Genomic DNA, 15,423 nt, shown 5'->3' with positions numbered 1-15,423 from the left:
GTCTATCAGAACCAAATCAATGTGTTATATGTTTACCATAAACATATCACACTCACGAACGATAACCAATGAGCTTGCCCAAAGGCTCGACTGGGAAAGGCATTGACGTAAGAAAACTACTAGGCACTTGGTCTCAGTATTAAACAAGGCTTTAATCAACTGTTTTTCAACATGGAGATCTAGTTGTGTCCTTCACTAGTTCCTGTTAAGGAATGTCCTGAGCAAGCTGGGCCCATGCCCGAGTATTTATACTCTCCCTGGACAGCGCCACCAGCAGGCCGCCCAGCATCACTTCATAAGTCATTTCCACATGAATGACAAGATTCATGTCGGGCATTGTGTAACATTTTTGGCAGCACCTCCCAAACCCGTGACCTCCACCACCTACAAGGGCAGTAGGTGCATGGGAACACCACCACCTCCAAGTTCCCCTCCAAGTCACACACCATCCTGACTTGGAAATATATCGGCCGTTCCTTCATGGTCGCTGGGTCAAAATCCTGGAACTCCCTCCCTAACAGCACTGTGGGAGCACCTTCACCACACGGACTGCAGCGGTTCGAGAAGGCGGCTCGGTTTTTTTTTTTTAAACGGCGCGATTCAAGCCACAAGATCCCAGGTTCCGTTCCTGGTCTGTGCTGAGTCAGCCAGGTTGGCAGCTGGGCTATGGTGATGGAAGACCAGCCAAGGTTCCCGCATGGTTGAGAAGCTCGTCTGGGCTCACCCATGAGGAACGGCCACCCCGGGTGAGGAACCAGAGAGTGCCCGACATTCCTGAAATGGTACCCAAGCAAAGGGTCCATGTCACGTAAAGAAGAGGAAGAAAAAGGGGAGGATATCGGGGAATGAAAAGTGCCTGAGGTAGATCTTCACTTTGTGCGAAAGTGCAAAGCAGGTGATAGCGAGTCGGCAGCCTGTTCTACATCTCTCTCAATTTTTATTTCCCTTGAAGTCAAAGTAGAGAGATGTGAAGCGGGTCAAGATCGACCCCGCCTCCCGTCTATTTTCAGTGTAAGCTCCTTACCTGTCCTGTCAGATTTAATCGGAGCACCTGGTGAGTTTTGGTTTGGATAGCAGCGCGGCGTCTCCCTGACCTTAGAGTCGGTGGGAAGAGCCTGAGGCAACACCTCGGACACTGAGGCTGAATAAAGGCAGCTGGTGTCTCTGAACGCAGCTCTTGTGAAAGACCTGATTTGGAATGTGACCGAGGTGTCCGATACCTCCCAGAGCTCCCTTTCTGCTTCGGTTATCTCTGTGTCTGAACGTCCAGAATGTACTTAACTCTCAGTTGGGAAAAGAACATGCTGTTGGTATTATATGTAATGGGAGTTTAACATATTGGTGTTGGAGGGCAAGCCTGTTTTGTAATTCACGTAACTTGAAAATGCAAATGATCATAATCATATTAAAATGCAACGAAAATGGCTATGAAGTTTCAAAAAGACGGGAGGCATTGTTTTACGTTACGGTAGGTCTCGAGTGGTTGAAAGGCCTAGTTCTGTTCCCGTGTTCCTGACCTCCATATCCGAGTTTTCCCAGGACCTAACCCTAATTGACACATTAGGGGGTCATTTTTATTTTGGGCGCGAGCAAAAAGCGGGCGTCAGCGGATCTGCCAGCCGCTGTACAACCCGCCTGACATTCCATTCCATTGACCTCAGTGGGCAGAAGGATCGGGCGCGGTGTACAGCCCGCGGCCAATCCGCCAATGCTCGTTTCTCGCCACCGCCGAAAGTTAAAATCAGGCCTGTTGTCTAACGCCAAACTCCTCCTGTGTACATAGGAACACAAGAATTAGGAGCAGGAGTCGGCCATTCGGCCCCTCGAGCCTGCTCCACCATTAATAAAGATCATGGCTGATCTTCGACCTCAACTCCACTTTCCCGCCCGATCTCCATATCCCTTGATTCCCTTAGTCTCCAAAAATCTATCGATCTCTATCTTCAATATACTCATTGACTGAGCATCCACAGCCCTCTGGGACAGAGAATTCCAAAGATTCACAACCCTCTGAGTGAAGAAATGTCTCCTCATCTCAGTCTTAAATGGCTGACCCTTTACCCTGAGACTGTGCCCCTTGGTTGTAGACTCGCCATGAGATCACCTCTCATTCTTCTAAGTGCCAGAAAATATAGGCCCATTCTACTCAATCCCTGCTCATAGGACAACCCTCTCTGACAGGACACGGCCCAAGAAAGAATCAATTCAGCTTGTTTTATTATTCATTCTGGGGATGTGAGCGTCGCTGGCGAGGCCAGCATTTATTGCCCATCCCTAGTTGCCCTTGAGAAGGTGGCAGTGAGCCGCCCTCTTGAATCGCTGCAGTCCGTGTGGTGAAGGTACTCCCACAGTGCTGTTAGGTGAGCAGTTCCAGGATTTTGACCCAGCGATGATGAAGGAACGGCGATATATGTTCAAGTCAAGGCAGATTATTTGTATTGCAACTGCCTTTGTGCTCATGTCTAGGTTATTGCTCTGCCATATGAGCAAGATCAAAGTTTGGATTATCTGCCAATTTCTGTTATCCACTGATCCATCTATTATAAGCCGCATATCGCTTTAAATTTCGAGCGCAGTCATTTCTTACAGTCTGATTCTAATCGCAAAGTTGTTCCGATTATAGCTGACTGAATTCTTTCGATCCCTGTGCTGACGTGAATTTTTGTGTCTTCAGTTCGTCAGGACGGTGGCTGGAGCCACTGGTCGCCTTGGTCCCCGTGCTCGGTCACCTGCGGAGACGGCATAACCACCCGCATCCGCCTCTGTAACTCGCCCGTGCCGCAGCTCGACGGCCAGGACTGCCAGGGTAACGGACGGGAGACAAAGCAATGCATGAAGGCTCCGTGCCCCAGTAAGTCCACCCACGCCGCACGCACCCAGCTGACCTCTCGGCTGGTCGCCGCGCCTGCCGCATCCCTTCGCGCACCTGCGTCGAGCCGGCGGGTTGGTTTTAACTATGACCTGGAGGTTAATGTACGCCGTCGAAGCAAAGTTATGGCTGTTGTCACCTTCGCTACGGGTCGGAGAGGCTGCAAGTCAGCCTGTGGGCAGGTTGCCCCAATTCCGGGCACCACACTTCAGGAAAGGTGTCCAGGCCTTAGAGAGGGTACAGAGGAGGTTTACCCAGAATGGTACCCAGAATGAGGGACCTCGGTTATGTGGAGAAACTGGGACTGTTGTCCTTGGAGCAGAAGGGGGAGATTTAATGGTGGTGCTGAAAATGATGAAGGGTTTTGCTAGAATATGTGAGGAGAAACTGTTTGCACTAGCGGGAGGGTCAGTAACCAGAGGACACCGATTTAAGGCTGGAGAACCAGAGGCGACACGAGGAAACATTTTTTTACGCAGTGGGTTGTTGTGATCTGGAATGCGCTGCCTGAAAGGGCGGTGGAAGCAGATTCAATAGTAGCTTTCAAAAGGGAATTGGATAAATACTCGAAGGGAAAATTTGCAGGGCTATGGGGAAAGAGCAGGGGGTAGTGGGACTAATCGGAGAGCTCTTTCAAAGAGCCGGCACAGGCACGATGGGCCGAATGGCCTCCTTCTGTGCTGTAAGATTCTATGATTCTAAGTCAGAAAATGCTGGAAACACTCTGCAGATCTGTCAACATCTGAGAAGAGAAAAGAGAAGTTTAGAATGTTGGGCAGATTCCTAACATTCATAAGAAAGCAGAGGATAGGAAACGTCAAGGACAAGGCAAGGCCAATTGAAGATAATCCTCTAACCTTCATATTTGCATCCAAATATGAGTTGGCCCTTCCGAAGTCTTTTCTTCCCTGTCTGGCAGATTGTCCTAGATGTCTGTCCCCTTTGGCTTCTGATCTTAATTTACTTTTCATTCGTTTAGACTTCTGAGCCTAGAAATTCTAGCATTCAGGGGGGGCGGGGGGTGGGGGGGGAAACGGAACTGGGGTGTGATTGCAGTGGGAGGGCTATGATTTGGGGCGAGACGCAAATCTTCTGGGTCTCCGCTCCTATTAAGTTCTACGACAAATTGCTCTTGGGGCAGGGTGGGTGGGTGGGGGGGAGGCACTTCCCAGGCCCCAACTGCAAATAGTGTCTTTGGCTTCCACTCCCAACCCTGCAAACTGCACCCAGGTCACTGCTGGTAGGCCCAGTAGGACGAGTGCCTGCTGAGATCGGCGGCAGACCCCATTTTGGGCCGACTGGAGGTCCCATCGCGGCAGCAATGCAAAGCGATTGATTCCCTTCACCAACTTGACCCCTCTGCTACCTCAGGGGCATTTGAAAAATCAGAGCTTGCCGGTAATCCTGGGTTTGGTTTGGGCCTCGGTAAGGGTGGCCGCTCTGATTCCCAGACTTCTCAGCAGGGCAGTCACCTCTGTTGTGCCGTTAAAGGCGATGGGGGGGGGGGGGTGGGGGGGGCGCCCATCCCCTGATAATCGGTAACGCCCGCATCCCCGGGATTGGGGGCAGGGTCAGCGTACAGCGGGTCGCAACTTGGGGAGGACGTCCCCCCTCCGTCGCGCTTCCTGTCCCTAAGCACCCGTCTAGTGGGCCTCGATTCGAAACGCTGGGTAAGCCCTGTCCCTTGCGCCTTTCTGGTGGGCTGACCGACTGTCTCTTCCTTCACAGTTGACGGTAACTGGAGCCCGTGGTCGCCATGGTCAATCTGCACAGCCACGTGTGGGGGCGGCCTGCACGAGCGCAAACGGAACTGCAACAACCCAGTGCCCAAATACGGAGGGAAGAAATGCCTGGGGGACGCCAAGGACAGTAAAATATGTAACAACGAGCTCTGTCCGATAGGTAGGTGGAAGCACGTAAGGTAGAACTGTATTTTTTGTAAAGTATAACCGTATTTTTTGTACGGTATTGTATTTTTTGTAAGGTATGACCTTATTTTTTTTGTACAGTTTAACTGCATTTATTGAAAGGCATTAATTTCCCATCTCCTTGTTGACCTATTTGGGTCACTCGCTCGGCCATTTCCGAGAGTAGTAAAGAGTCAGTCACACTGGTGCGGCACCGAAGTCACGCATATAGGCCAGGTTTCCTTCCCTAAACAATATTAGTGAACCAGTTGGGTTTTTATGACAATCTGACAAAGCTCAAGTGATGATAAAGAAGGTCTACGGGCTTCAGTGAGATTCTTGTGACAACACCGTTCTCGAATGTTAGTCCTGATTACTGTGCTGTCATTAAAGCTTCTTTCCTTTCTCACTTGGCAGACGGGTGCCTGTCCAATCCGTGCTTCGCTGGGGTGGAGTGCAGCAGTTCTCCAGATGGCTCCTGGGACTGTGGCCCATGTCCTTCTGGTTACCGGGGCAATGGCACGTTCTGCGAGGACATCAATGAGGTACCGGGACGTTGAGGAGGCCTAGCGCCATTAGTTTGGATTCTAAACATTGTGGCCAAAGATCCCTTGCCAGACTATTTACTTTGCTTCTCTGTTGCTAGTGTGAAGAGGTCTCTGATGTCTGCCACCAAGTGAATGGAGTTCAGAGGTGTGTGAACACGGAGCCTGGCTTTCACTGCCTGCCCTGCCCACCACGCTACAGAGGGAACCAACCCTTTGGTCTTGGAATTGAAGCAGCCAAGACCGACAAGCAAGTAAGGAGCACGTAAAATGAGACCGTTAAGGATGAAGTTAATCTTCAATTTTCTAGATTAATATGGCCTAGAAATTGGTCCACGTTGCGTCCGTTTTTCAGGCACTAAGCGGACTACTAAGTCCCCAAAATGGCGGGCAGGATGCGGGCGCATACGTCCAACTGGACGTGTGTCTCATGCCATATTGGGTAAGGACAGACAAGCTATGCCAATAAGGGGCTTAACGCCTGTTTGAGGTCTCCTCTCCCCGATTGGTTTGACCCGAGGTATGTACAGGAAACTCTCGATTTGCCGGCACCTAAATAACCGGAAATCTCTGTTAACCGGCAAAATTCAGGAGTAGGTTCAGGTAAGTTTTACTTCATATTAGTGGCCGTTCCTGGATCTGTGGCTGTGTAACCGGGGGGTTCCTGCATCTGTTGCTAAGCAACAGGGATGCCTGGATCTTGTGGCCAGGGTTCCTGCATCTGTTGCTAAGCAACAGGGACGCCTGGATCTTGTGGCCGGGGTTCCTGCACCTGTTGCTAAGCAACAGGGACGCTTGGTCTGTTGCTGTGTACGGGGCTCTCGTACCTTTTAACTATACCTCTCTGTAATCTGGACTTTTTGATAAACCGGCACCACGCCGGTCCCGTCGGTGCCGGATAAAAAAGAGTTTCCTGTACCCTGCACCCACCGCGCCACGCACACCCCCTTCCCCCCCCCCCGCACACCCGAACTTCTGGGCCTGTGTTTCTAACATTATTAACTAGTACTCTGTGTAGTCCACGTTAGGGAGCTCAAGACGGTTGAGTGCCAGATTGAAAGGCTTTGGGTTTGAAACCCAAGTCTAGATTTACTGATACAATAGCAAAAAACTGCGGATGCTGGAAATCTGAAATAACAACAGAAAACGCTGGAAAAACTCAGCAGGCCAGACAACATCCGTGGAGAGAGAAACAGAGTCAAGGTTTCAGGTCGATGACGAACTTCGACCCGAAACGTTAACACTGTTTCTCTCTCCACGGACGCTGCCTGGCCTGCTGAGTTTTTCCAGCGTTTTCTGTTGTTATTTCTGGATTTACTGAGCCCTCCATCCTTCTGAGTTAGATAAAATGAGAACTACAGATAAGTTCAGGGTGTTAACTCACTCGTACTATATCAGCAACGGACACAGGAAGCCATACTCAAGGTGTCAGGTGTAGCACTCCCGGCTCTGGGTCAGGAGGTTGTGGGTTCATCGTCCCACTCCAGAGACTTGAACACATTACTCCAGGCTGACACTTCTGCACAGTACTGAGGGAGCGCTGTACTAACGGAGGGGCCGACTTTCAGATGAGATGTTAAAATCGAGGCCCCGTCTGCACTATTTCGAAGAAGAGCAGGGAAGTTCTTCCCAGTGTCTGGGGCCAATAGTTATCCCTCAACCAAGGTCACTACAACAGATGATCTGGTCATTATCTCACTGCTGTTTGGGGAGCTTGCTGTGCGCAAATTGGCTACCGTGTTTCCTACATCACAACAGTGACTCCACTTCTAAGAGTACTTCATTGGCTGTGAAGCGCTTTTGGGACGGCCTGAGGTCGTAAAAGGTGCAAAAAATAAATACCAGCTCTTTCTTTCTGTCTTTACTCAATCGCTATTTCATGCCTAATGGAAACTGATCTCTGCAGCTCGTGTTTCTCTCTCTCTTTCTTTTTCTCTTCCTCTCGGTGTGTAGGTAGTGGGTCGGGGGGTCGGGGACGGTGCGGGCGGAGGTTTGTTACCTGCGCCTCTGGGACCGGACCCCAGCAAGAATCGGTACGTTCAGGAGGCAAGGTAATGGAGAGAAGATTGCGGTGTAAACCTATGGAGGCTGTGCAGTTCCAGTTATCAATGTGCAAGAAAGTGAAGCTGTTGCAAAGCAATATTTCACTCCCTCTCTCTCGGTCCAGGGTTTTAATGCATGTCTGACTGTTTTCTTGTACTCTGTCACTCAGGCTGGCATTTATCAGAAGGTAAAAGGAAGGGTCACAGGTTCAAATGGGTGAAAGCTCAATTCAGGATTGAGGTCAAGAGGTTCTTCCTCACACGAAGAATGGCCAACGTTTGGGCTGGGCTTCTGGATAATGTGCTGGAAGCAAAAGCTTTGATGATACGATGAGGGGGTTGGGGGGGGTGGTGAATGTAAGTTGTTTTTCCCCCCAGATGCATGAGCTAAGATGGCCTCTCTCACCTGTATTTAGATTGTGAATTTGTTACCTCCAGACTCGACTATTCCAATGCTGTCCTAGCCGGACTTCCGCCTAACACCCTCTGTAAACTTGAGTTCATCCAAAACTCTGCTGCCAAATCATAACCCGCACCAAGTCCCGTTCACCCATCACCCTATGTGCTCGCTGACCTACATCGGCTCCCGGTCCGGCAAGGCCTCGATTTTAAAAGCACGGTGGCATAGTGGTTAGCACTGTTGCCTCACAGCGTCAGGGACCCGGGTTCGAATCCGGCCTCGGGTGACTGTCTGTGTGGAGTTTGCACATTCTCCCCGTGTTTGCGTGGGTTTCCTCCGGGTGCTCCAGTTTCCTCCCACAGTCCAAAGATGTGCGGGTTAGGTTGATTGGCTATGATAAATTGACCCTTAGTGTTAGGGGGGATTAAATACGTGGGGTTACGGGGATAGGGTGGGATATGTGTTGGTGTAGGGGTTGCGGGGATCGGGTGGGATATGTGTCGGTGCAGGCTCGATGGGCTGAAATGGCCTCTATCTGCACTGTGGGGTTTCTGTTTCTGTTTTCTGTTTCATCCTTGTTTTCAAATCCCTCGCCCCTCCCTATCTCTGTAATCTCCTTCAGCCCTACAACCCTCCGAGATATCTGCGCTCCTCCAATTCTGCCCTCTTGCGCATCCCTGATTATAATCGCTCCACCATTGGTGGCCGTGCCTTCTGTTGCCTGGGCCCCAAGCTCTGGAACTCCCTGCCTAAACTTTGCCACCTCGCTACCTCTCTTTCCTCTTTTAAGATGCTCCTTAAAGCCTATCTCTTTGACCAAGCTTTTGGTCACCTGTCCTAATATCTCCTTATGTGGTTCGGTGTCAATTTTCTTCTGATAACGCTCCTGTGAAGCACCCTGGGGATGTTTGACTGCGTTAAAGGCTCTGTGCAAGTTGTTGTCGTTATTGTGACCCTGGGCCGTTTGCCCCCCCGCAGGTGTGCGAGCCGCATAACCCGTGTAAAGACGGGTCACACAACTGTCACAAGTACGCCAGGTGCATCTACCTGGGCCTCTTCAGCGACCCCATATACAAGTGTGACTGCCGGATAGGGTACGCCGGAGACGGCATCGTTTGCGGAGAAGATTCCGACCTGGATGGCTGGCCTAACGAGCAGCTGGCCTGCACGGCCAACGCCACTTACCACTGCAAGAAGGTAAGGAAAACCTCGGTAACCCCGGATATTCAAAATACAAGAAGACGTCAATAAACGTGCAGAATGGGGCTGTCAATGGCAAATGAATTTCAATATAGACGGTGGTGCATTTTGGTAGGAGGCATAAGGAGACCACCTACTCCTTGGCTAGTAAGAGTCTAAATGGGGCAGAGGAGCAAAGAGATCCGGGGGTACAGATACACAAATCACCAAAAGCAACGATGCAGGTTAACAAGGCCATAAAAAATGCAATCAAAGCTCTGGGGTTCATTTCTAGAGGGATAGAATTGAAAAGCCGAGAAGTCATGCTAAACCTTTATAGAACCTTAGCTCGACCACACTGGGAGCACTGTGCACAGTTCCGGTCTCCATATACCTTGGTTAGACCACACTGGGAGCACTGTGCACAGTTCCGGTCTCCATATACCTTGGTTAGACCACACTGGGAGCACTGTGCACAGTTCTGGTCTCCATATACCTTGGTTAGACCACATTGGGAGCACTGTGCACAGTTCTGGTCTCCATATACCTTGGTTAGACCACACTGGGAGCACTGTGCACAGTTCTGGTCTCCATATACCTTGGTTAGACCACATTGGGAGCACTGTGCACAGTTCTGGTCTCCATATACCTTGGTTAGACCACACTGGGAGCACTGTGCACAGTTCCGGTCTCCATATTACAAAAAGGATATAGAGACACTGGAGAAGGTGCAAAAAAAATTCACAGAACTGAGAGGTTACACCTATCAGGAAAGACTGAACAGGCTGGGGCTCTTTTCTCTGGAAAAGAGAAGACGTAACAGAGGTCTTTAAAATTATGAATGGGTTTGAAAAAGTAATTGTAGAGAAGATGTTTCCACTTGCGGGGGAGCCCAGAACTAGGGGTCATAAATATAAGATAATCACTAATCAATCCAATGAGGAATTCAAGAGAAACTTCTTTACCCAGAGAGTGGTGCGAATGTGGAACTCGCTACCACAGGGAGTGGTTGAGGCAAATAGGATAAATGCATTGTCATGAATCTTACCATTCATGTAGAAATGACTCATGAGATAACACTGGGCGGCCAGCTGGTGGCGCCGTCCAAGGAAAGTATAAACACTCGGGCGTGGGCCCAGCTTGCTCAGGGCGTTTCTGTAACCAGGAACTAGTGATGTAACTAGGAACTCATGGTTGTGAAACAGTTGATTAAAGCCTTGTTTTACACTCAAACCAAGTGCTTAGTAGTTTTCTTACGTCGTGCATTTAAGGGGAAGCTAGATAAGCACATGAGGGAGAAAGGAATCGAAGGTTATGTTGATGGGGTTAGACGAAGAGGGGCGGGAGGAGGCCCGTGTGGAGCAGAAACACCGGCACGCATGGACCAGTCGGGCCGAATAGCCTCCAGCTGCGCTGTAAAATTTTGTGATGCTCCGTCAAAATGGCAGACAAAGAAGTTTCACATGAACGCACTCAGAAAATGGTGTGCGAATATTCAAAGAGCCGAATTCCAAGGCGTTCGTGGCCAGCTGTAGGGTGCTGCACATGTTACAAAGTCAGTATTGTACTTGGTGTATGTTTTGGAATTATATGCACAGATTAAGCTCGGGGGCAAGACATTAACTACGGGACTCTCGGTCTTGACAGTGAACATTCTTCACTGAAGCACTCTCAGCGCGTGACCCTGACCCCTACTACACGCGGTGGGATTCTAAAGAAGGTCATTAATAATAGAAAAATTCAACAGATTTGTTTCCAGCGAAAAAAAAATTTACTCGAAGGTTGAAAATTGAAAGGAGAGTCCATAATCCTTTTGTTATTTTTGGGGACGGGAATGGGTTCTAAATATGTTCCTAATTTGAATGGAGAGTTTTGACCTCAGTCACATTGCTGGAGAATCTCACAGCCGGCTCACAAATCTTCCTCCAGGCAGTAATCTTACACCCTGCAGTTACATCAGGAAAAGTGAAACTGTGCACTGGCACGATTTTTTTTTTAAATAGTCCTCACTCGTTTTTTTTCACCTGTTAATGATTACGTCTCAATGCCTCTCGCTTTCTCTCTCTATCTCTCTCACTATCTCTCCCTTTTGCTCTCTCTATCTATCTCACTCTATATCTCTCACTCTATCTCCTTCCCCCTTGCTAGCTCTCTCTCTCCCTCCCTCCCTCACTTTCTCTCTATTTCTCTCGCTCTCTATCTCTCTCACACTCTCTCTCTCTATATCTCTCACTCTCCCTCCCTCTCTCACCGTCTCTCTATTTCTCTCGCTCTCTATCTCTCTCACACACTCTCTATCTCTCTCTATATCTCTCCCTCTCCCTCCCTCTCTCCCTCCCTCTCTATTTCTCTCTCGCGCTCTCTATCTCTCGCTCTTTCTATCTCGCTCTCTCTACCTCTATATCTCTCACTGTCTCTTTCTCCCTCCATCTCTCACTTTTTGTCTCTCTCTCTCTCTATCTCTCTCTCTCAAGATTTAAATTTATTCATGCATGTTCCACTCCCCCAGTTTACTAAGACAAGAAGTCAATGCCGGCGATGTTAACCTAAGAATGTTTAATGAACTTACATGTGTGCCTCTCTGTTTTAAGCCACACTGCACACCAACAGTGATCTCGACCCTTTATTCTTTCACTGGTAATATAATAATTATAAAGGGGCTGTCTCCAAATCAAGATCCAGGTCAGGCATAAGCCCAACAGCCTGAATGGCCTCCTGTGGTGAATTCTCAGTGTCTCTGAATTCTGCTGTAAACATTGCTTCTCTTGATGACTCAGTTTAAATAAAACAAAATCTGGAAATAAAAAGCTGGGATCCGTAAAAGTGACCATGAAGCTGTTGGACTGTCGCTAAAAACCCAGCTGGTTCAAAACGCTGTGCTTACCCGGGCTGGACCTATATGTGACTCCATTCCCACACCAACGTGGCTGACTCTTAACTGCCCTCTGCAGTGGCCCAGCGAGCCACTGTTGTATCCAGGCCAACTAGGGATGAGCGACGCTCGCATCCTGACAATTTTTAAAAGAATACTTTTTCAGTGACTGCCTTATACTAACAGGTTTGGACTCTCGGGGAATCGAGGGATATGGGGATCAGGTGGGAAAGTGGAGTTGAGGTCGATGATCAGCCAGGATCTTATTGAATGGCGGAGCAGGCTCGAGGGGCCGTATGGCCGACTCCTGCTCCTAATTCTCATGACAACTGTTTCTGTACAGCATTTGGCTTTGAACTTTGGCACATGGCAGCCAGAGGAATGTCAGGTGTAGAAGAAAGCCTCAGAAGAAAGGGACTTGGTGCTCAGCTGATCTGTGAAATAAACAGCTGGCACGTTTCACTGCTAGATTAACAGATATAGCTTTGTTGTTAAGACTGATAACCTGCTACATTTTCCCATTTGAGGAAGAGAGGATGTCTATGGATTGTATCAAAGCTGAGGTTCGGAGGATGACAGAGATGCCATGACTGTGCATTGGGACTTAAGCCCCGCTCAAGCCATAACAGCAAGCACTGCAGATAAGAGCAGCAACAATCATCCATTAATCTGCCACCAGTGTTGGAATGCTCCTTGGAGTAGAGCAGTCGGATGAAGAAAACTGTTACAGTGAAAGGTTCCCAAGGCAATTATTTTTCACTGAGCTTACCAGAACAGTTTGGGCAGTAAATAGCAAATCAGAAAACAGGTCTCCAGGACTTTAATACATGAACAATTCAAAATGAGACAATGTTCGGGCTATTGCCCAACTCTGTCACACCATGACTGGCCCCGATTTTAATTTTGGGCTGGTGGTGAGGTCCTTCACCCTCTGCTCCAGAAATCAAGGGGCAGGGCTATTTGAACTCCCGGGCCTCATTTACATCTGGGTGGAAAATCGCGAGGCCCATTGGCCGTCCGGCTTTGAGATGCCCGTCATGCAGGGCTCTCGCCTTCGGGAAGGGGGGGGGGCGGGGAGTCCGCAGTACGGAAGGCCTAAGCTGCTCTCAGGCACCTCTTCTCCTCCTGGCCCCACCAAGAAAGGAGAAAAAAAACTGACCTCTTTGGGCCTCCCCAGCTCCTCTTCCCCGTTGTCTTCACCTGGCGAGCTGTTAAAGTTGCAGTCGGCTCCCGATAAGCACATGTAAAGAATGATCCCATCGGCGGGCGTCCTTGCCGCCTGCTCAGTAGAGCAGATCAAAATTCGGGGCAGTGAAGGCCTGGTGGCTTTCCGGCGGGTAAGTAACCTGGGCGATTGTAACTGTCCAACTGATTGGTTTGGGGTTGACATCGCTCCTGGTATCTCCATTTGCAGAACCATTGAGAAAGAAAGCCAAATTAGCCAACCAGTTGCATGGAGTGGAGCCAGGGCTCCTTCTCTCGTATAACTAGTGACGAGAGAGCAATCTCGGACTCAGACCTGGACAGCCCAATAAAAGAAAAAGTAGGGAACCTGTCCCACCATGGCCGTCAGCTTCAGTGTTTAAACTGCCTCAGGCCTCCTGGAGACACAATGACACAAAACCAGATCAAGCGGAGGATCTTCTCTCCACTGCCATGGGGCCAATAGTTATCCCTCAACCAGTATCACTAAAAAAAAAACAGATAATCTCATCGCTGTTTGTGGGAGCCTGCTGTGTGCGCAAATTGGCTGCCGCGTTTCCTACTTTACAACACTGACTATATTTCAGAAAAAGTACTTCATGGGCGTAAAGAGATTTGGGTCGCCCCGAGGTCATGAAAGGTGCGATATCAATGCATGTTCTTTCTCCTTTTCTTTCCAATACAAATATAGTTTTTTTTTTAAAAAGGAAGAGGATGTTCCGGGAATCGGAAGCCAGTACAGCAGCGGGAAAGGAAGGGGATGAATAAACGGAATACAATAGGCGTTTTGGGAAAGGCTGGAGGGGCTTCATATGCTGCGTGTTAGAGAAGGAAACTGGTCTATGTCCCGTGCGTTTTGTACAGTCACAGTACTTGACGGACTAGTAATTGTTCTGTTTTTTTTCCCCCTTGGACAGGATAACTGCCCTCACCTGCCCAATTCTGGACAGGAGGACTTTGACAGGGATGGAGTGGGAGACGCTTGCGACAAGGATGATGACAATGACGGCAGAAATGATGAGAGAGTGAGTTCCAGAACCTTTCTGTTTCCCCCACCCTTCTCCCCAAAAAAATACATCGCAACTTGTCCAACAAACATAGAAACATAGAAGATAGGAGCAGGAGTAGGCCATTCGGCCCCTCGAGCCTGCTCCGCCATTCAGTGAGATCATGGCTGATCATCCAAACTCAGTACCCTGTCCCTGCTTTCTCCCCATATCCCTTGATCCCTTTAACCTTAAGAAATATATCCAACTCCTTCTTGAATATATTCATGAATTGGCCTCAACTGCCTTTTGTGGTAGAGAATTCCACAGGTTCACCACTCTCTGGGTGAAGAAATTCTTCCTCATCTCAGTCCTAAATGGCTTACCCCTTATCCTTAGACTGTGACCCCTGGTTCTGGACTCCCCGCCATCGGGAACATCCTTCCTGCATCTAGTCTGTCTAGTCCTGTTAGAATTTTATAAGTTTCAATGAGATCCCCTCTCATTCTTCTAAACTCCAGCGAGTATAAGCCCAATCGACCCAATCTCTCCTCATATGTCATTCCTGCCATCCCAGGTATCAGTCTGGTGAATCTTTGCTGCAATCCCTCCATGGCAAGAACATCCTTCCTCAGATAAGGCGACCAAAACTGCACACAATACTCAAGGTGTGGTCTCACCAAGGCCCTGTACAACTACAGCAAGACATCCTTGTTCCTGTACTCGAATCCTCTCGATACGAAGGCCAACATACCATTTACCTTCTTAACCGCCTGCTGCACCTGCATGCTTACCTCCAGCGACTGGTGCACAAGAACACCCAGGTCTCATTGCACTTCCCTTTCTCCCAATCTATTGCCATTCAGATAATAATCTGCCTTCCTGTTTTTGCCACCAAAGTGGATAACCTTCGCATTTATCCACATTATACTGCATCTGCCATGCATCTGCCCAATCACCCAACCTGTCCAAATCATACTGGAGTTTCTCGGCATCCTCCTCACAGCACATACGCCCACTCAGCTTTGTGTCGTCTGCAAAATTGGAGATATTAGTCTTGAGTCAGTAGGAATAAAATGGCAACCATCTCTCTATTTTTCTCTTCCAGGACAATTGCCCTCTGCTCTACAATCCGCGACAGAGTGATTATGACAAGGACGACGTGGGTGATCGCTGCGACAACTGCCCGTACGACCACAACCCGGCGCAGATTGACACCGATGGCGACGGGGAAGGGGACGCCTGCTCGGTTGACATTGATGGCGATGGTGAGTGTTGACGGTTGAGCGAGTCACGTGCCAGGTGTGACGGAGCCGAGCCGCACCTCAGGTTGGTGTGGCGTGTGGGCTCTAGACACCATAGCAACACTGCGCAGGTGTCGCTAGGTAAAGGCGTGAAAGTGAATCCAATCCAGACAATT

General features: G+C 49.3%; 1 protein-coding gene across 2 annotated transcripts in view; it reads left to right on the top strand.

Moving 5' to 3' along the window:
- LOC147120917 (thrombospondin-2-like) overlaps positions 1-15,423 on the top strand; it is a 135,642-nt gene that overhangs the window by 100,371 nt on the left and 19,848 nt on the right. For both annotated transcript variants that reach the window (XM_085979507.1, XM_085979513.1), the window contains exons 9-15: positions 2,675-2,851; positions 4,598-4,771; positions 5,194-5,321; positions 5,423-5,575; positions 8,742-8,960; positions 13,935-14,042; positions 15,112-15,271. In XM_085979507.1, coding sequence (XP_085835633.1) covers positions 2,675-2,851; positions 4,598-4,771; positions 5,194-5,321; positions 5,423-5,575; positions 8,742-8,960; positions 13,935-14,042; positions 15,112-15,271 — 1,119 coding nt within the window. The remainder of the gene's footprint in view (positions 1-2,674; positions 2,852-4,597; positions 4,772-5,193; positions 5,322-5,422; positions 5,576-8,741; positions 8,961-13,934; positions 14,043-15,111; positions 15,272-15,423) is intronic.

Source organism: Somniosus microcephalus, chromosome 3 (genome assembly GCF_052327205.1).
Source record: "Somniosus microcephalus isolate GS21.2 chromosome 3, FLI_Smic_1.0, whole genome shotgun sequence".
In the NCBI taxonomy this organism is placed as follows: domain Eukaryota; kingdom Metazoa; phylum Chordata; class Chondrichthyes; order Squaliformes; family Somniosidae; genus Somniosus; species Somniosus microcephalus.
The sequence above is the reverse complement of the archived record's forward strand: the minus strand, read 5'-3'. Positions and strand labels throughout refer to the sequence as shown.